At 35.2% G+C, this 19,586-nt stretch overlaps 1 protein-coding gene across 2 annotated transcripts in view; it reads right to left on the reverse strand.

The window, feature by feature from the left end:
- CEP120 (centrosomal protein 120) overlaps positions 1-19,586 on the reverse strand; it is a 79,160-nt gene that overhangs the window by 29,598 nt on the left and 29,976 nt on the right. For both annotated transcript variants that reach the window (XM_079917146.1, XM_079917147.1), the window contains 10 exons: positions 18,977-19,193; positions 17,351-17,528; positions 14,114-14,263; positions 13,139-13,321; positions 11,229-11,325; positions 10,972-11,124; positions 10,336-10,425; positions 6,351-6,443; positions 5,133-5,294; positions 1,486-1,608 (listed from right to left, as the gene is read on the reverse strand). In XM_079917146.1, the coding sequence (XP_079773272.1) occupies positions 1,486-1,608; positions 5,133-5,294; positions 6,351-6,443; positions 10,336-10,425; positions 10,972-11,124; positions 11,229-11,325; positions 13,139-13,321; positions 14,114-14,263; positions 17,351-17,528; positions 18,977-19,193 (1,446 nt within the window). The remainder of the gene's footprint in view (positions 1-1,485; positions 1,609-5,132; positions 5,295-6,350; positions 6,444-10,335; positions 10,426-10,971; positions 11,125-11,228; positions 11,326-13,138; positions 13,322-14,113; positions 14,264-17,350; positions 17,529-18,976; positions 19,194-19,586) is intronic.

Consider the following 19,586-nt stretch of genomic DNA (forward strand, 5'->3'; position numbering starts at 1 on the left):
GCATTTAGCAAGAGAAAGTTAGACGATATCTGCTCGTTTGCCTTTTGCTTTAATTATTTGGGTATGTTCCTCGTCTCCTTCTGTAACTTGTTATTTACTTGACGGTATCCTGAACATTTCTGAATCATTCATAATGGCATTTAGCATGGTATCATAAATAGCATACAACTTTGCTGGATAATGAAAAACCAACTCTATCAATCAGCATCCTGCCAGGAATCTAGAAATCAGAAGCAATTTAATACAGGAAACCGGTTCAACAGATAAAGGAAGAGCAGAAAGGCCAAAGAGGATATGGTGAGGCAACCCAGTAATCAGCAGCAGCAAGAAGCCCCCACCTCTCCTAGGTAGGAGGGACTACAAAAAGGTACCAGGAGATAGTAGTTCTTAATACAAGCAACCCACAAACTGGGGATGTCCAGTGGGCTAGAACCACAGTGGAGACTGACTAAAGGAAGCTGGAGAAGTGATGCCTGGTGGGAGATGGAACCATAAAAAGATGTAACTACTGCCAGAGAAAATAAGGGAGGTAGAGAGGCAGAAAGAGAAGAAAGAACTACTCTGGCATCTTCCCAACTCCTATCTACCAATCTTCTGTTAGTGTCCCCTAGTGGCTGAATCTACAGAAGAGAAAGGGCAAGGAAGCCTTCACTACAATGCTGAGTGGGAACAGACAGGCAATGGCTGCCACGACAATTAAATCCTTAAGCTTCTAAAGCTTATTTTCCTGTTTACTATTAACTCTGTTATTTTCTTAAGTATGCTATATCTTTTTAATAATGCCTAAAATTTATCAAACTCTAAAATGCAAGAGCTCATATTGTCAAACTTAGATTGTCTGTTGGATATTACACATTTTTTAATGCCTAGAACTTGAACATTCTGTCTGTGGGGAATCCCAATATAAATGAGAGTCAGGACCTGGCTTCCAACTGCAGAAAGCAAAATAGGATGGCTATCGCTTCTTCCAAACTAAGAGTAGAGTACAGACCTGTGATTTAAATGCGTGCTCCTACCTGAGACAGTGAATCTAAAGGGCACTAATACGGAGAGAGGGTATTCACAATGGCTACTGCAAAACTGAGAGTTCAACAGCCTAACACTAGAATCAGGGGAGACAGAATCCAGGGACATGGCAGTCATGGCACCAACAGTAGCATCCTGAGTAGACTGTTTTATGACAGGATGGGCCCATGACTTGCTTCCCCCAGGTTTTTTAGCTTTCTTGACAGGTTTGTGAATTCCTCTAGTCCAAGAGTTACTCAGTTCTGTTGTCTGTAACCAAGGACTGTAGTATAAGCTATAACTGATAAAAGCTATGAAATTCAAGTATTGACAATGTCATGTGCCTCAAATTCTCTGATATGTTATTTGGTATCAGAATACTACAGTTAAATGTTATTACATTGTATATTCAAGTATCATTTTTTATTTTATAAATTTACCAGTAAGGCTAGTTAAATTGCCATAAATTGACATGGGTACCTTTTCCAAAGTGAGAAGATTTATTTCAGACTGTAGCCGAATTTCTGGTTTGCTGCTTTGCTGATCCTTGAACTGATGGAACTCTTTTTCCAAAATCTTATACTTATTTTCAGCATCATTGAGCTGTATTAAAAAAAATTATAGCCACTTTAAAACAGCAGTACGCAAAGTTTAGTATTACAGAATTCAATTCAATAGTGTCATTTTTTACTTTAAGGCATGTTTATATTAGAAAATTTAGAAAATAAAGTATAACGAAAATTAAGATCTCCAGTAATCTTAAAAATTCAGTAAATCAACAATATACAATTGATTACAATACAATTGTACAATTGTATTGATTAACAATACAATGCAATCGATTAACAATATACAAAACCTTTTTAGGAGTACGAAATTTCTTATAAAACCAGTATCTTGAGAACATTTTTGTTAAATTTTGGATGGCAAATGGAAAAGTCGGTTTATAAAAATACTGAAAATAATTTTTAAAAATGCAACATGTAAGATTGAGCATTATACCTGATTATCGATGAAAGCATTATACCTGATTATCGATGAAAGTAATTTTAATGCAGTATTATTTATTGTTCCTATAATTTGATACTGTATGAATTTCATAATTCCAATGCTATTACAACTTACAGATTATTTGGCCCAGTCCCTTCATATTTATAGGTAGGAAAATTGAGGATCAAAGAGCTAAATTACTGAGGCAGTGCCAAAGAGCTAGTGAGCTAGTCACTAGGAGACGAATGAAGAGAATTCAGATCTTTTCATCCCCTGGAATGATGCTCTAATGAATAGTTCCTTAAATTAAAAAAAAAAAAGAGAGAGAGACTGCCTTGACTAAACACTGTAATTTCCCTTAGAATGGTTTCAAAACTACCAAGAAAAAGAAAAAAAGATATAAAGGTATTTTTTTTTAATGTGGGATTTTTCTAACCAAATGCAAAGAAGCACTGTTTAAAGATGCTTTCTGAAAACATACACCAATATGACTAGCCATCTTTAGATAACCCAATTATCTCTTTAAGACTAAGACTTAACTAAATGCGAAATACTGAGAAAACTGGTGGCAAAAATGGAACTTAAATTACCAATAATAAATTCTTGTTTTATGCTAATAATTATCAATAATTCTAATTAGGATTTATCTAGCATCTTTAGGTAATGAATATCCCACACATGGAAATTTTCCATATAACTGAAGTTTACCTCTTTGAACATGTAAATTTTGTTTAAAGTTGAATAGAAACCTCTCTAAAGAATCTGTCACATTTTTGTTTTAAACAAAAACTAATAAACTTAATATTCGGCATTTTTTTGACCATTCAGGACATTATCAATCTACTATTAAGAATTACTAATCAAGCTACTAGGCATACTGGGTTCTTTTTCCTTTGCTAAGTGGCCTATAAACTACATTGATTTTTTTCAGTTCTGATAACTGCCTTTACATATTTGAATATATATACTTTATCTTCATCACCTTGCACTGACAGTGTATCTATCTGTCCCTTCTACCTGTCCAGTTAGAATTGTGTGTATAGTACATGTAACCTGGTTCAGAGTAAGGGCCTAAAAAGTTTTCTTATATATAAAAGGGGAAATGTTTACAGTCATGGACTTTGCAATTTGGGCATCCCAGAAACTTCTGCTGCCCACCACAGTTTTTTCCCCAGGTCTTAGCTTATGTTTTAGAAGTGCCCCGGGGAATTTTTCCACAATACCAGTTCTTCCCGCCAAGGTTCTTCCCACAACGTTGCCAGGGTTCTTCCCACAACGTTGTAAGCTAATTATACCAGTCTGGGACAGGGTGGACACATGGATTTTTTCATGAGCTCCCCCGGTAATTCTAATACATGTTAGAAGCCTTTGTTCTAGATGGCTGAATCTCCCTGATAAGTGGTAGAAGAGAAGCATTACCGGCGAATCCCATCACAATTGCCCACTTTTACAACTTTATCTTTCATAAATTTACATGTGACCACCACAATAACAATCAAATTTATATTTATAACCACCTAAATAATATGATCTTAACTGACCCTGAACTGCTATGGAAACTATTCTTCATGCCAGGATTTACTAAAGACTTCAGAGGCATTCATCATACATATCTAATCTACACTGAAATGTTTCAAGACAGATAGATAAGCTTCATTTTTAAAAGCCTGAGCCTTCCTTTTTCCAGCAGATATTTATTAAGCCCCTATTATGTGCTGAAGACTGGCTGGGCTCCAGGCATACAAACAGAAACCAAAACAGTTTTATGGAACTAATAATCTGACACTGATCAAATTATCACACTAATGAAAATAAAAACAAACTGCTATAACATATCATAAAGAAATAGAATAAGAGAATAATACCCCAAGAAAACATGTGACAAAAACTTGACCTAGACTTGGACAGCAGGGGTCAGGGAAGATTTCTCTGGGAAAGTGATGCCTCAGCTGGAAACTGAGGGGTTAGTACAGTTCACTAGGCCAAGAAAAAGCAGCACACACAAAGATCCTAAGGGTGAAGCATGCATGGTATGCCTGAGGACCTGAAGAAGACGAGTGTGGCTGGAGAGCACACAGAAAAGGTGAAAGAGTGGGAGACGAGGTGAGAGAGGTAGGCTGGGTCCAAACTATGCAAAGACTGGTAGGGCTAGGTAGTAATTCTGATCTTTATGAGCATTAAGACAACCCTGAATTTAGAGGAGGGTGTCATGATTCCAAATTTCAAAAGTATCACTCAGGCTGCGACAGGAAGAACAGGTTACAGGGGTCCATTACTGACACAAAGAATACTTACAGCAAGGTCAAGTATGGACAGGAGGATCATGGTGGGTTTTAAATGCCTTTAAGACACCCAAGTAGAGATGTCTAAAAGGCAATGAGATAAATGGGTTGAGAGTGCAAAGGAAAGGTTTGGGATATAAATGCACAAGTCTCAGAGATACAGATTGTCTCTGAAACCACAGGCACGAATAAGATTGTTTAGCACAGTGTAAGTCTGGAGCTTGGAGGAAGTCCAATATTTAATGGCTAGATAAAGGAAAATAAACCTGCAACAGACCTGAGGCATGGCCAGAAAAGTAGAGAAAAACAAGAAGAGTGATGTTATAGAATTGAGAGAAGAGAATATATAAGAACAACAGTGTTGATGTTGTCAATAAGTTTGTCAGTAAGTTTGAGTAAGATGAGAAATGAAAAACACCCACTGGTGGCTTCTCTGACAACTGGCTGGCTGGGACAATGGGGATGGAAAGCTGAGGTGGATGGGTTGAGAGGTGAGAAAATGGAAAGGAGCACAGACAATTCTCTCATGAAATTTGGTTCTTAACTGAACTTGGTCCAGTGATATATGAAGAATATCTACATTTGCTCAAAGGAGCAAAAAATTTTAAGATGAGAGTTAACTAAAATATAGCACAATCTCATACAAATAATTATAAGGGAAGTAAGATTATTCCAATATAGTCCTCAGCTTTCAAGAAAAGAAGATCCAACTTACATTTGACTCTCAGTGTAGTAAATGTGATTAATAATCCAAATTACTGGGAATTTTTATAACTCCTTAGTGAATGATTTCTATTATTTCTAGAATGCAAATAAACTCTAAGTTTAAAGAGATGACAGGTATTTTCATCCAACCTGTTGCTGAAGTCGGTGTTTATCCTCTTCTAGTTGCTTCATCTTCAACCTTTCTAGTTCTACTTGGTGAACACAATCTTCTTTGGCCCTACGGATAGAGTCCTGGAGTTCTTGCAGGTTCCGTTCACGTTCTGATTTCAGTTCCCTTCTTTCTCTCTGAAGCTTAAAACAGGTACATCTTTAAGAGGCTGACCTATTACTACCTGCATTATACTAGTCAATATTCTATTACCCTTATATATGGTCAAATGTTCAGAATATTTTATGAAGTGATTTTTATATCATTTTCAGGTATTAGAGAGTTAATGTTTAAGTGTACTAAATTATAAATTTTCAATCATTTACTCCTAAAATACAAAGTATTATCCCAAAATCCATATATGATGCATAAATTCAATTGAAAAGGCCCTAAATGCTTAAAACCCCTATTTGAATAAACCCATTTTATTATGTAAGCAAATATGCCCAAGTTTCTTCATGTCTTTAGAAACTTATTTTTTACCTAATCACATAGAAGATAACAAAGCCTTAGTATTAGGAACAAATACACATTATGTTTAGGTTTAACAATCTAAATCAATTTAGAAATTGCCGAAAATGTGCAGAGATAAGGCTAGGGTGATATGCTGAGAAAATTTTAAGAAACATTTGGGTAAGGAAGGGGCATATAATATTTCACAAGGAAGAAATTCTAATAATTTGAGGTGAACTTTATAGTAATTTAAAAAAGTAGTTAGGGTACAATTTAATAAGACCTAACAAAAATGCTAACTAGGCATGGTACTAACGTAAGTTTATCCTTTCTTGGGATCTAATCTTCAATAGGCAAGAAGGAGGTATATTCCCTTCTTAGTGAAATACGAAATCATGATTCTAGGTCCCTGAGCCTACACTACATTTTCTCTTTTCTCTAGGTAGTGCAACTATCCATTCCTTCCACATAATTGCAAAGGTAACCAAAAATCTCCACTATTGCAAAAGTCAGCCAAAGCTGAATGAATAATAGTTAAGAATTTCAAATAACAGTTTTCTACCTAATTCCTCACCTTCTAACATATAAAACATGCTTCACCTAGTTGAATAGCAGTTTTCTCCATAATGTCTGAAAGACTATTTCCATGAAATATACTTTATACAGTACAAAGGAAAAACAAATGAATGGTATGAATTTAACATATGGATTCTGTGAAATAAAGGCATGATAGATGAATAGAGTACCTCTGATTCTGCAAGGGCCAGCTGCTGCTCTCGCTTCTCCAAGTCAACTAGGGTTTTTTGAAGTTTTCCTTCGAGAACAGTATATTCAGCAACCTAAAATATAATAAAAGTTATCTTTTCCCCAAATTCAAAACACAAATTCAAAAATGCATATATTATGATTTTACTGAAACAGAGGATCTGAGACTAGGAAAATCATGAATTACATATACCAATTCAAAGCAGAAATTCTTTCCACTATACTCTAAGGAAGGAAGCCAATCTAGCTTCTGCTTGGGTATCTCTAGTAATATTCAGTCTCCTGAGGAAGCCCTTCTCCCACTGGGTGGTAAGTTAGACTGCCAGTAAAATCTTGTGTTTTAGTAAAAACTTAGCTCCTTAAAAATCTGCCTTGCTCAATATTCCAGTATTTTTCTGAAGCCCTCTTAGTCACTTATGCTCTTTCTCTGGAACTAAGACTGGTGATAGGCCAGCTATCACCAATCAGTTTCAAGTCAGTTCTCCTATTATTGAGATCTAGTCCTTTATTACAGTTTAAACAACTGAGTTCTTAATTGCTTCTGAAGCTACAGTTCCTGCTTGGGACCTTAGCCTAGTACCCCAATTTGTACAAGCCTAAAGTCCTGCTCTGCTCTGTCTTTAAGGATGTGAGTCCCATTAAGGATACAGGTCTACCTGCTTGGCCTGTATAGGATCCTCTCTCATGGTTTTCTACCTTTTAGTTCAGACTGATCATATTTACTAGGACTTTCTGAACCAAATTTTCTGTCCTCCTCACCAACAAGTCTCCAGGTCCCAGGCCCCAACCTGATTTTCTCTTTACAAGCCTGGGTTTGATGCTCGTTAGAAGCCCTGTTTTTAAGCCTTTAATCCTGTTTCTATCCCTTGGGAAGAAAAAAAGTATCTTCACATATTTGACTCCAGTGATAGCCATCATACATCCTCCTAGTCTTTTTTTCTCCAAGATAAGCACAAGCGTCAACTATTATTCACATGTTATTATTTCCACATCCTCTAATACTTGTATTTAATCTGGAGTCTACATTCTAAACTAAGTCCTTTCAAAAATATGGTACCCAGGGGGCTTCCCTGGTAGCGTAGTGGTTGAGAGTCCGCCTGCCGATGCAGGGGACACGGGTTCGTGCCCTGGTCCGGGAAGATCCCACATGCCGCAGAGCAGCTGGGCCCGTGAGCCATGGCCGCTGAGCCTGCGCGTCTGGAGCCTGTGCTCCGCAAGGGGAGAGGCCACAACAGTGAGAGGTCTGCCTACCGCAAAAAAAAAAAAAAAGGTACCCAGATGTGATCTCACTAGTTCAGAGACTAAAGAATGTGCACTGCTAAAGACAGGTCAACAAATGTCTCCTAATTTTAACTCCATCTAAAATTGCATTTGCTATCTGAGGATCCTAGTCACACTGTTCATTATGTCAAAGAAAATCCCCAAGGTCTTTGTTTTTAAACTTGGAATAACTACACCCATTGTCCAAGTGAATGTTTTACTCTGACTACAGAATGACATTTTTCTTTATTAAACTTTATTTTGATGATTTAGCTCAACATACCAACCAAGCAAGATCATTTATTAATTCTGTTAACTCTACCACTGATTTTTGGTTCATCTTTAAATTCTTAACCAAATCACTAATATAAGTGTGTCAAATTCTGAGTGCCACATGTAAAAAAGCCTTATAGAAAGACAGGTAAACAGGATGGGGAGGAAGTATTCAAACCATATGTTCGTCCTCTGGCAACCCAAACATCTTATCCATGTACCATCACAGATGCGAAGTACTCCCAAATTTATTTTGCAAACTCAACCCCCCCTCCAGAGTTGCAGACCTGTAAATCCAAATACCTGCTGAACATGCCAAGAGTCCCCATAAATCTCAAACTCAAAACTATAAAACCTGAAATCATTCATTATCCTTTTAATTTTTTTTTTTTTTTGCCGTACACGGGCAGGCCTCTCACTGTTGTGGCCTCTCCCGTTGCGGAGCACAGGCTCCGGACACGCAGGCTGAGCGGCCATGGCTCACGGGCCCAGCCGCTCTGCGGCATGTGGGATCTTCCCAGACTGGGGCACGAATCCGTGTCCCCTGCATCGGCAGGCGGACTCTCAACCACTGCGCCACCAGGGAAGCCCTATCCTTTTAATTTAAACAAATATTTATTGTATACGTAGCAGATGCTGGGCAAAACAAAGTCATGTGGAATCTATACTCTCAGAGAAGACAAACTATAAACAAAGAAGTGAGTATTTAATATAATAGTAGGTAAATGCTACGAAGAAAGTAAAGCAGAATGAGGGAACAGTTAGTGCCTGGGGGCAGGGGAAGAGAGCAGTATTTTGGATACAGTGGTCAGAGAAGGCCTCGCTCACATTACTCTGAGCAGAAACCAGAAAGTATCTCTGAAAGAAAAGCAGTCTACAGATCCTGAGGAGAGAGGTGGCTTAGCATGTTTGAGGAAATACACAGAGGCCAAGATGGTTAGAATAGACTGTGTGAACAGAAGGCTGACAGAAGATGAGGTCACAGAGAAAGCGAGGGGACAGATTACAAAAGGCCTTGTAGGTCCTGGTAAGAACTTCGAGTTTTATTCTAAATGTGATGAGGAGTATGATGTGTTTTAAGGAGGAGGAGTACATAATCTGACTTCCTCTACTCTTGGCTGATATCTCAAGCTACAGGGGTCAGTAATGGAGGACAGGATACCAAGTTAAGAAGTAAATGCAGAGACTCCGCAGTGCCAATGCAGGGGGCACAGGTTTGATCCCGAGCGGGGAAGATCCCACATGCCGCACGGTGCGGCTGAAAATAATAATAATAATAAAAATAAAAATAAATAAAGAGGTAAACGTAGTTATCTAGGAAAGCGATTGTGATTGCTTAAACTAGTAAAATAGTATGAGAACGTTACAACAGTGTTTGTCCATTTCCTCACTTCCATACTTTGAGTTATTTTCATCATATATTTTGCTTTTACATATAAGCATCAACATTGAAAAACACATCAGTCACATTAAAAAATGGCTCAAAGATTAACTTGTCTTAAAAGCTAAATGTGCTGTATCATCTGAAGGCTTACTGTGATAAGATGCATACCGTAAGCCCTACAGCAATCACTAAAAAAAGAAATAGATATTGCTAATAAGGCAACTGTAGAAATAAAATGGAATCATAAAAAAAAAAAGAAAAATTCAATGAATGCAAAAGAAAGCAGGAAAAGAGAGAAAACAAAGAATGTATGGGACAAATTGAAAACCAAGAGCAAGATAGATTTAAACCCAAGCACGTCAATAATTAAATATAAATGGCCGAAAAATACTTTAAAGAATTTTCTAGTCCATACCCTGTCCTGTCTCTTGATCTAGTGTAGCAACTACTCTGCCATGGTCTTCTCCCATTTATAGACATTTCATTAACCACTAATATGAGAGTATTTTTACAGACTTGAATTTGGAATATTTTAGACAAGTCTAATTTTCAGGGTTGTTTTACTCAATACCTTGAGTATAAATAGATAAATATTAAATTTTGGCTTTCTGGAATAAGATCAGATGGTCTCACGTTATCATTCTAAAAGATGTGACTTATAACATTTCATGATTCAATCTTTTAAAACAGCTTAAGAGTTTTTGGTCCTTTTTATTAACTAATAGATTATAATGTAATATATATACTTAAATGTTCTATTTTCTTTTTAAATACAGAGATAGGCTTCTTCTCTAAAGTATTCACTTTCTATATTTATTCACTTTTTGAACAGGTAATAACACATTTGCAGGGTTCAAAATCTAAGGAGTACAAAACAACTTACAGTGAAAACCCTTCTTCCTATCCCTGACCCATTCATTCACTTTATCCAAGCCAATATATAACCACTATAATTAGTTATTCCTTCCAGAGATTTTCTTTAATGTATATAGAAGATACTATCATTAATATTCTTTCTTTCCTCCTTCAATTTTTATAAAAGTCATTACCTTTTTCTTTACTAGTGATTCCCTCTCTCGGTCCCTTTTCTTCCATTCCTCTGCAAGAGCTTGCATATGAGCCAGTTCTTTCTGCTTTAGCTGTCAAAGGAAGAAAAATAAAGTAAAAAAGAGAAACCCTAAATATTTCAAATAAATAAACCAGCTGTTTTCAGTTAAATAATTAATATTGATCATGATATATTTCTTTCAGACATTCCATTTTATTTAAAACAAAACAGAGGATGCCTGAGGTGAGTAATACCCATATGAGTATAATTCAGGACAGTGTAAAGTTAATAGCTGTTTTCTACCTCTCTTGTTTAACAACTAATGATTCCAGCTTACAGGAGGGTATGATAAATGAGATCTTGAAATTAAAAGAAACCTTCAAGTCCTTAACCTCTGAATTCTAACCTTCAGTGCTAATTTTGCCCACAAATCATGGAGAATCCTTTCTGAGTGGCTTCTGTGAAGCTGTCACATTTTGAGTAATTTTTAATTCTTCATTTTTTTAAAGAGTAAGGCATTCTTGAATTCAAAGAGACTAGACAGAGTACCAATGGAAAAGGGAGAAAAGCCTACTATGGAGAAGGGAAAATATACTAAATAGACAAAAAATCTTTTACGTAACATTTAAAAAGTAACCTGATTTTCAAAAATGTCTTCCTGCATCTCTTTCCACATTTCTAGCTCAAGTGCTGCTTTGTACTCTAAGGTTTCACGAGGCTCTGTCTGGATTTCTGAAGGACAAGGTGCTGGAGGAACAGAAGATGGCTTTTGTTGTACAGCAGATACACCCTAAGATATGAATGAAAGAAGCATACTAAAACAAACACACTCACGCATATATACACGTTAGGTCTGTTTTAAAGAATAATTTCATAAGATTCAATGACATATACCTGAGATGAATCAGACACAAAAATCTCACGCATTTTCACTAGTCCGTAATCTTCTAAAGTCACTGTGTAAGAAAGATCTACTATCCTGTTATTTGACCTACAAATGAAATCAGAAATATTTTAAAACTCATAGAAACACTTTTATATTATTTCCTTTTACTTCCCCAATGCTAGAGCACTGAGTAGACAGCATGTCTTGCACCTGACACTTGCTGCTCAAAGTGCAACAGCTTCTGCAGACTTCAAGACCTTCTATATATGTGATATTATATGATCACAAACACAGTATGAAGTACATACTTACATTCACTACAAAATGACCTACAACAGTTACAGATTTGAAAAAACTGAACAGTATAAAAAAGAAATTTTATATCTCACTGCCCACAGATAATCACTGCTAAAATTTCATTTCCTTCCTCTTTTTTAGATCTGTAGATACACATGTACTCATGCACATAAAATCATACAGTTTTGTCCTTTTTTCCCCATTTATCCTCCTGCATTTTCCTCCTGTGTAATGACAAACATTAATTAAAAAATATAATTTTTAATGCCTGTAAAACACACTAATGAATTTATGTAGTAAAATTTTAAAAACTTAACAATTCCCCTACTCAATTATATATAGATTATTCTAGACTCTTTTTCTACTTTGCCTGGAATGAACAGCCTTGTTCATAAATCTTTTACTGGATATGAGCACTGCTTCAGGATTAAATCCTAGAAGTGGGATAATTATGTTACTTGTATTATAACGAATACCTTTCTGTATCACAGAACCTGAATGCAGCATTTACCATTAAATAAAAGGACAATGTTAGAGGAAAATAAAATTCTACCAACAAAAAAATGTGGCTTTGTTTAAATCAAACAAAGCTTTAATGAATGGATCCCACATGATTAGAACTCTTAATAACTTTTACATTTTCTTCTTCTAATGTCAGATTTCAGAAGAAATGAATAAAATAAAATGAAGTGCTATCATCTCTGAAGTTTTCACTTAGGTAAATCTCTTAAAACGTCTGTCTACAGAGCAGGGCGATAAAAGTTATTCAAAGCAATCAGCATTAAAATAACTTCCAACAAGTAATGATTATTTTCATTATATTCTACTTACAATAAGAGAAAAGAATGCTGATTTTTAAAAGAATTTTCAGTTAACCAGAATAACTGATTCTCTAAAAACCTGTTCCCAGATCTCCAAGTGAATAAAGGTCTACTAAACCCTTCACTCTCTGAAAGTGGCATGGATGAGGAAAAGTAAGGGAAGAAATTCCAATAATACTTCTACATCTCAGCTTTTTACTGGGCCTGATTTTCTTCTACAGTCTTACTATGCTTTAAAAATAAAGGCATGTGATATGTAAGGTTAAAGTCAATTTAAATTTCTATTGTTAAATATAAAAAGATAACATATTTGTTGAATGATTTTGTGTAAAATATGTGAACTCAAGTTTTTCACTGTGGCAGTGAATTTCAGGGCAAAAAAAGAATATTCATTTTTTAAAAGTGTCGAACGTTTGCAACGTTCTCCAAGTATATTTGAGGCAAAAGTTTAAATATTTTTCAAGTAGAAAAATTCAAAATAATGTAAAAATACATTATAAATTTGACCCTGAGTTACTAAGCTAAAAAAAACCAAACTGATCCTGAACTTAAAATTATCAGTCTAAAGAGAGGAGAGAGAAATACTTACTCAACACTCTAAGTATAACAGTATTATGGTAGCACAGATTCACTCTGTGAGGATATAGTAGGTATCAGAAAGCTAAAGAGCAAACTGGGATATAACCCCCATAGGTCAAAGAAAAAAGATCAGAAAAAAAAAAAGACATGAAAGGATAAGGTTGTAGCTGGCTAAACAGAATAAAAAGCAAAGCTAAGACCAGCTCTAGGAAATGCATTACCCTTGTGCTGCTATAATAGGCACGCTTTCACTGAAAGTTTGTCGCCAACACTGTTCACCATTAGAACCTAAAAAGCGAGTTTTTTCTGAAGACAAGATGTTAGAAAGTTGGATTCTGGCAATTCCCAGAAGTAAATCTTTACTCATTTTATCCTTGTGCCATAATTCAACCAGCAATGGAATCCTAAAAGGAAAAGAGAAACATATGTTCATACCTATCAACTCTGAACTAAGGCTTTTCTATCAACTCTGAACTAAGGCTTTTCTGGACTAAAATTTTTGAATTCCTTCAATGTAGCCAAAGATGTTTTTGCTACCTGGAATGTAAAGGCTCACAGGTAACAAACAGAAAATACTATTAGATTTTTTTACACCTCTTCCTGTGCAATAAAGAAAACCCTTCCGAACACTACTATTCCCACAAATGGTTACATAACGTTTAGTTACTCTTCATTCTTTCTTTTAAAATTCTTTTCAAATTGTAATACTCTGAGAAAGTAAAAAGACACTTCACAGATCTCATTTTTCGTCACAAATCCATTTCAGATGGCTGGATCAACATTTCCATTTTATATAGATGAAAAAACAGAAAAAGCAAATAATGCATTACAGTCATTAAGTAAATCAATAATAAAAACTAAACAGTTTATTTATCATCACATATTATATTAGGAAAAAGCAAGATTACTTTTCAAGGTTCCTTCATTATTCATATATTGTTTTAAGAAAGTTCTAATATCCCAACTCAGGCAAACAAGATATGAAAATCTAAAAAGAGCCCTCGTAACCACATAAAACTTTATAGTGGAACCACAAGTGTCACAGATTAAAATTTGTTTCTAGATTCGCAAATGCATAAGCAGCTATGGATGTAAAAATATAGGAATTCCTCTTGTTAATATGATACAAATTTTCAAGAGTTGATTTGAGAAAATAATATCATAATATAATATCATACACACCATGTATACATTACCTTAGGAAGGTATCCTGCAGCTGATGAGGCATAGTTGCAAAATCAAATGCACAGTAAGATTGGGGAAGAAAAACTTCCATGTTTTTCCGAACTTCTATAGGAGGATTAGTCATAATAGGAGCTGCACTTCCGAAGAAAGGATATGAGTACCTAGAATTTAAGAAAAACAAAATCCTATAGTTTACAAATTTAGTCTGTTAAAAAGTATAATATGAATATTAAATAAAAATTTTTTCATAGATAAATGGTACAAATACATTATGGTTTTAATCCTATCACCAACTTTAAAATTATACAAATATTTTCAGTGTTGATATAAAAATCACAGAAATTATAGAGAATTATAGAGAAAATTATAGAGAAAATGCATTATTTGCACAGCACTGGTTTCCAAAGTTCCTTTACAAGATCCTCTGGGGAAGGAGGAGTATACACTGGTATTTTGAAGGCAATACACCAAATAAGAAAGAGACAGTCACTTTGATACACTTCAAATAAGACAAAGATTCAGAAGTGAAAATGACTCCACTAAACAAAGACAGAGCTGCCATCTGTTAAGAGCTCCCTGAGGTATACAAATGTAGCAAATTAACATATTGTACACATTACATTCATACAATGTAATATGTCAAAAATATTTTTATAAAAAAATAAATACTAAAATGTGGGGGGGGAAAAAAAAGAGTTCCTGAGGGCATGGGTCTTACCTTTTTCATCTTTGTGCTCCCAGAACAGTTTCTGTCATATAGTAAACTGTCAAGAAATGCTTGCTAAATTTAATTTCTAAACCGATTTTTCTTTATATAATAATGTCCTGATTTTGTATGAGCTAAAAAAACCCTTAGTCAACTCCAAAAGGATGCATTCATAGTATTTTGTCTCTGAATTGAGAAGCAAGCATGAAAGCAACTCAAATATACTACAGATGAATCAAAGAGTGGCATAACACTATTACTTTCTTTCATCATAAAAGTCACATCAGATTAAATAGAAGAATGTCTGACTACTGCTGAACTTATTTTGTACGTAAAGCCAAATAGAGATATTGTAATGCTCACTTAAATTTCATTTTATAATTTGTTATTCATTAATAAAACTAGACTTTAAACTCTACTAGTAGAAATTGCTTTTCCTACAAGAAGAATCCTGCTCATAAACTCAATTCCTACACAATTACATAAACTGAATTTAGGTCATCTCAGAGAGCTCATCCCCTAGAAATTTAACCCCCTACTACAGATGTAGTGATTTAAAAGGAAAAAAAAAGCAAACACATTAAATTTTTTCTAATATCAGTTATTTCACAAATTCCATTGGACAATTGTACACTACAATTTCATATCAACACAGAGCATGATAACATAAAATCTATCAAACATAAAATGCCCAACATTTAAAAAAAAAGCCTTAAAATGAATCAAAGACAGAAGCAGTAGTCCTCAAGTGATTTCTATAGAGTATTAAGTGGATCATACCTATTTCCTCGGGGTAGTATATTCTTTCCCTTTTCTTTGTCAAGTGAACTAGTAGCCTCCCTCATGTACTGACATATTTCTGACTCTGTCGTCTTCACTAGATTGAGCTCTTTGTTTATATGCCCCATGCCCTAATACCGGACAAACTGCTGGCATAATGTAGGCACTTAATGATTAAACAAATGGCCCTATGGCAAGCAAGAAACACAAACCTAATATGTGCTTTCTAACTGGGCTTGTTCAAGGCTCCTCCCTCACAGCATCCAATCTCAGATCATCCCTGTGCTTCTGGCCAACATCATCTCTAAGTGTCCTAAGATCAGTTTCTCCAGTAGTAGTAGCAGGAGAGAAAAAGGAACAGTTCTATGTTATATAAACCCTGTGAGAAAAGCTATGTCTATGGCAGAAAACTTTTTCCTGGCTTTCAATTTTTAAAAAAACATTTTAGTCATGATTCTCAGCCTCTAACATGAGGTAAAATGCAGAACTTAGGCTGTGAGGACAGACTTCCATTCTATGACTTCACCGTGTGAACTCAGTGCTGGGTCCCTTTGATTCTGTCCATTATTCACACCAAAGCTCAGAGGACTTTGGAAACAACTTGATAAGGAATCAAACAACTGAAAAATTAGATACAAGTAGGAGTTGATTTATGCATTTGAAAGACAGACATGCCTCAAATAACAGCAGGAAGCAATGCGAAGTTGCTGACATTCCTGGGAATGGCAATCCAAGATGATGGAAAGATTTTCTGATTTTCTCATTTTAATCAAATAAAGACCAAAAATTTTATTACAAATGCTAATGCTTATTCCAAAGTAATTTATGAGGACCTAAAGACTCCAAACTAAAACACATAATTATATTACATTTAATATATATATTAGCCACAAAGTCTATGGAAATGTAATATTATTAAAAACAAGCCATTATGGGGACTTCCCTGGTCCTAGGACTTCCCTGCATGGGACATGGGTTTGATCCATGGTCCGGGAAGATGCCACATGCCGCGGAGCAACTAAGCCCGTGTGCCACAACTACTGAGCCTGTGCTAGAGCCCACGAGCCACAACTACTGGACCCCACATGCCACAACTACTGAAGCCCGCACACCTACAGCCTGTGCTCCACAAGAGAAGCCACCACAATGAGAAGCCCATGCACCGCAAAGAGTAGCCCCTGCTCACCACAACTAGACAAAGCCCAAGCTCAGCAACGAAGACCCAACGCAGCCCAAAATAAATAAATTTAAAAAAACAAAAAAAACAAGCCATTATGTAAAAGCCATTTAACTGACTGAAATATATATATTTCAATTCTCTAAACTGAACAGTGTGGACACTTCCAGTTCATTAGGTATGGTTTTTAGATTCATAGGTATAAAAGGTAGATATTAAGACTATAACCTCCCATTATAACACAGTTTTATAGAAAAATCAGACACTATACTCCCATTATTTTGACCTATGGCACCTTTTCTGGAAACAATACACTTTAAGTTCAAGAGTCACTATATTTTAAAAAGGAACATTAACAAATTATTATCAATACCTACAATTACTGGCAAGACTGTTACCTCTCATACTACCAATGCCACCTTTGATTAAGTTCAAAGTCATTAGGACATAATAGCCTTACACCCTTTTAGTCCACTGATTTAACAAATGTCATAACTTCTTTGGTGACATTTCTCCTCTGCAAACCCCAAACAGAGGAAAGGCATTTCTCCTCAGAAAATATTCTGAAACAAAATCAAATCATACCTTAATATACAGTTGACTGGAAAACCAACTTCCAAATCACGGATACTCCTTAAGTCTATTGAAAAGCAAAAATGATGTGATGTTGCAGGAACAGCAATTTTCTGTCCTGAAGCTGTTCCTGAAGCAATGGATGTAGTCACTGGCTGGGCCAGTAAAGCAGGTTCAGAAGAACTGACAGCTAAAATGAACATAAAAATTAAAAAAAAAATTCTGTTTGCTAACAATTTCTCTTAAGTTTATTCAGATAATTTAAAGATATCATCTCATTTACCTTCAAGCAAAGACTTGACTATCTGATTTTATAAACATATGAATTGAGGCATAAACTTCTTAAAGTGACTTGTCCAATATTATGTAGGCTTTAATTCCCATTATAGAACTGTGTAAAAAAAAGAGCTTACTCTCACTCTCAACATATATTGCAAAACATAAAAGCATACAGTACCAATGCGGTAATGTATGATAGCAGCCTGGCAGGCACTAATATTTCTAAGAGACAGGTGAATATAGCTTAGTATTTGAAGGGTTGTATTTGAGACTTATTGCAGACATAATTACATCACTTTTTAAAAAGTAGTTTGGTTAGGGTTTAAAAAGCAGTTTGTTAGACTATGTCTAACAAAAAACTAAAACTTGACAGAGAGACAAATATCATGATATTGCTTGTATGTGGAATCAAAAAATGGTACAAATGAACTTATTTACAAAACAGAAATAGAGTCACAGATGTAGAAAACAAACTTATGGTCACCAAGGGGGAAAGGGGAGGGGAAGGGATAAACTGGGAGATTGGGATTGACATAGACACACTACTATATATAAAATAGATAACTAATAAGGACCTACTGTATAGCACAGGGAACTCTACTCAATACTCTGTAATGGCCTGTATGGGAAAAGAATCTAAAAAAGAGTGGATATATGTATATGAATAACTGATTCACTTTGCTGTACACCTGAAACTAACACACGTTTGTAAATCAACTATACTCCAACAAAAATTAAAAACAAACAAAAACACTAAAACTTGAAAAGACAGAGGTATCTAGTCCAATCCTATTATACACCAGAGATGTTTAATGAATGGCCCAAGTCCTATAGCTACTCAGTGACAGACCTATAACTTGCACCCGAACTTCTAACTCCTAATCCACCACTGCTCTTACAATTTATACTACTAAATTTAACTGTAGATTCTTACGTAACAGATGGAAAAATTTTATAAGACCAGATAAATATGCATTCTCAGACTGTCTCAACTTTAGGATCAAAAATGATTATTTTAAGTTTACTATAAGAGGCAGTTAGTATCTCTTTTCTCTAAAATTCCAGTGAAATTGAGATACTGAAGAGTTTGCTAACGATCTATTAGAAAGAACTATATTCTTTAATTTCTTTTGAATAAGCTACTATTTCTAGTATGAAAATAAATGAAAAATTCTCTTACCTTTTAGCAAATTCTGTTATGAAGTTAAGTAAATTGCAATTACTTTAATCTGATTCTTTTTTTTACATTGGCTTTTTAAAAAACTCAATTTTTACTTAGCACCCATGAAAACTTGCACAGTCATTTATTAGATGGCTGAAAAATCTATACCTAAAAGATCTGTGAAAAGAATACCTTACCCTTTGGATTCGGTTTTGTGTCCTTATCATACTGTAAGCTTTCCACTTCACTTTCTGTTGCGTCGTCTCTTGTTGGAGGTGACTGACTGTGAGGTGGAACAGGGGACATGCGTGGAGACTTGGCCCCAGTGTGTGTCTTCTCCTTTGTGGGGGTGAAAACTGTCTTCTTTGAATGGTGTGGCTCATGTTCATTCTGGGTCTTTAATTCAATTAAAGACTAAAAACAATTTTTAAATAAAGTATAATTTGCAAAGAACTCTCCTTCATAATTAAGCAAAAATCGTGATGTTGTTTTTAAAAAATATTAGCTTCCTTTCCCAGTTTGGACATTCCTAGTCTATTTCTCTTCATAATTTGCAAATTTTCTTATAGCATCTAGGACCATAAAAAGGAAGATGAACAGGAAGGAAATATGATATCCAGAGCTCCGTATCAAAATGCATCCTAATGCATAAGAAGGGATATTCAGTAAAAGAAGTCAGGCATAGGTGTCCTTGGGAATGGTTATTCCTACCAAAGCAATACAAAGGAGGTCTATATTACTAGAAAACAAACAAAAAACCAAAAACCCAGAAGTCTAGTATGATTTTCTTCCTTTGCTCCACTATCC

Source organism: Stenella coeruleoalba (assembly GCF_951394435.1).
Source record: "Stenella coeruleoalba genome assembly, chromosome: 3".
In the NCBI taxonomy this organism is placed as follows: Eukaryota; Metazoa; Chordata; class Mammalia; order Artiodactyla; family Delphinidae; genus Stenella; species Stenella coeruleoalba.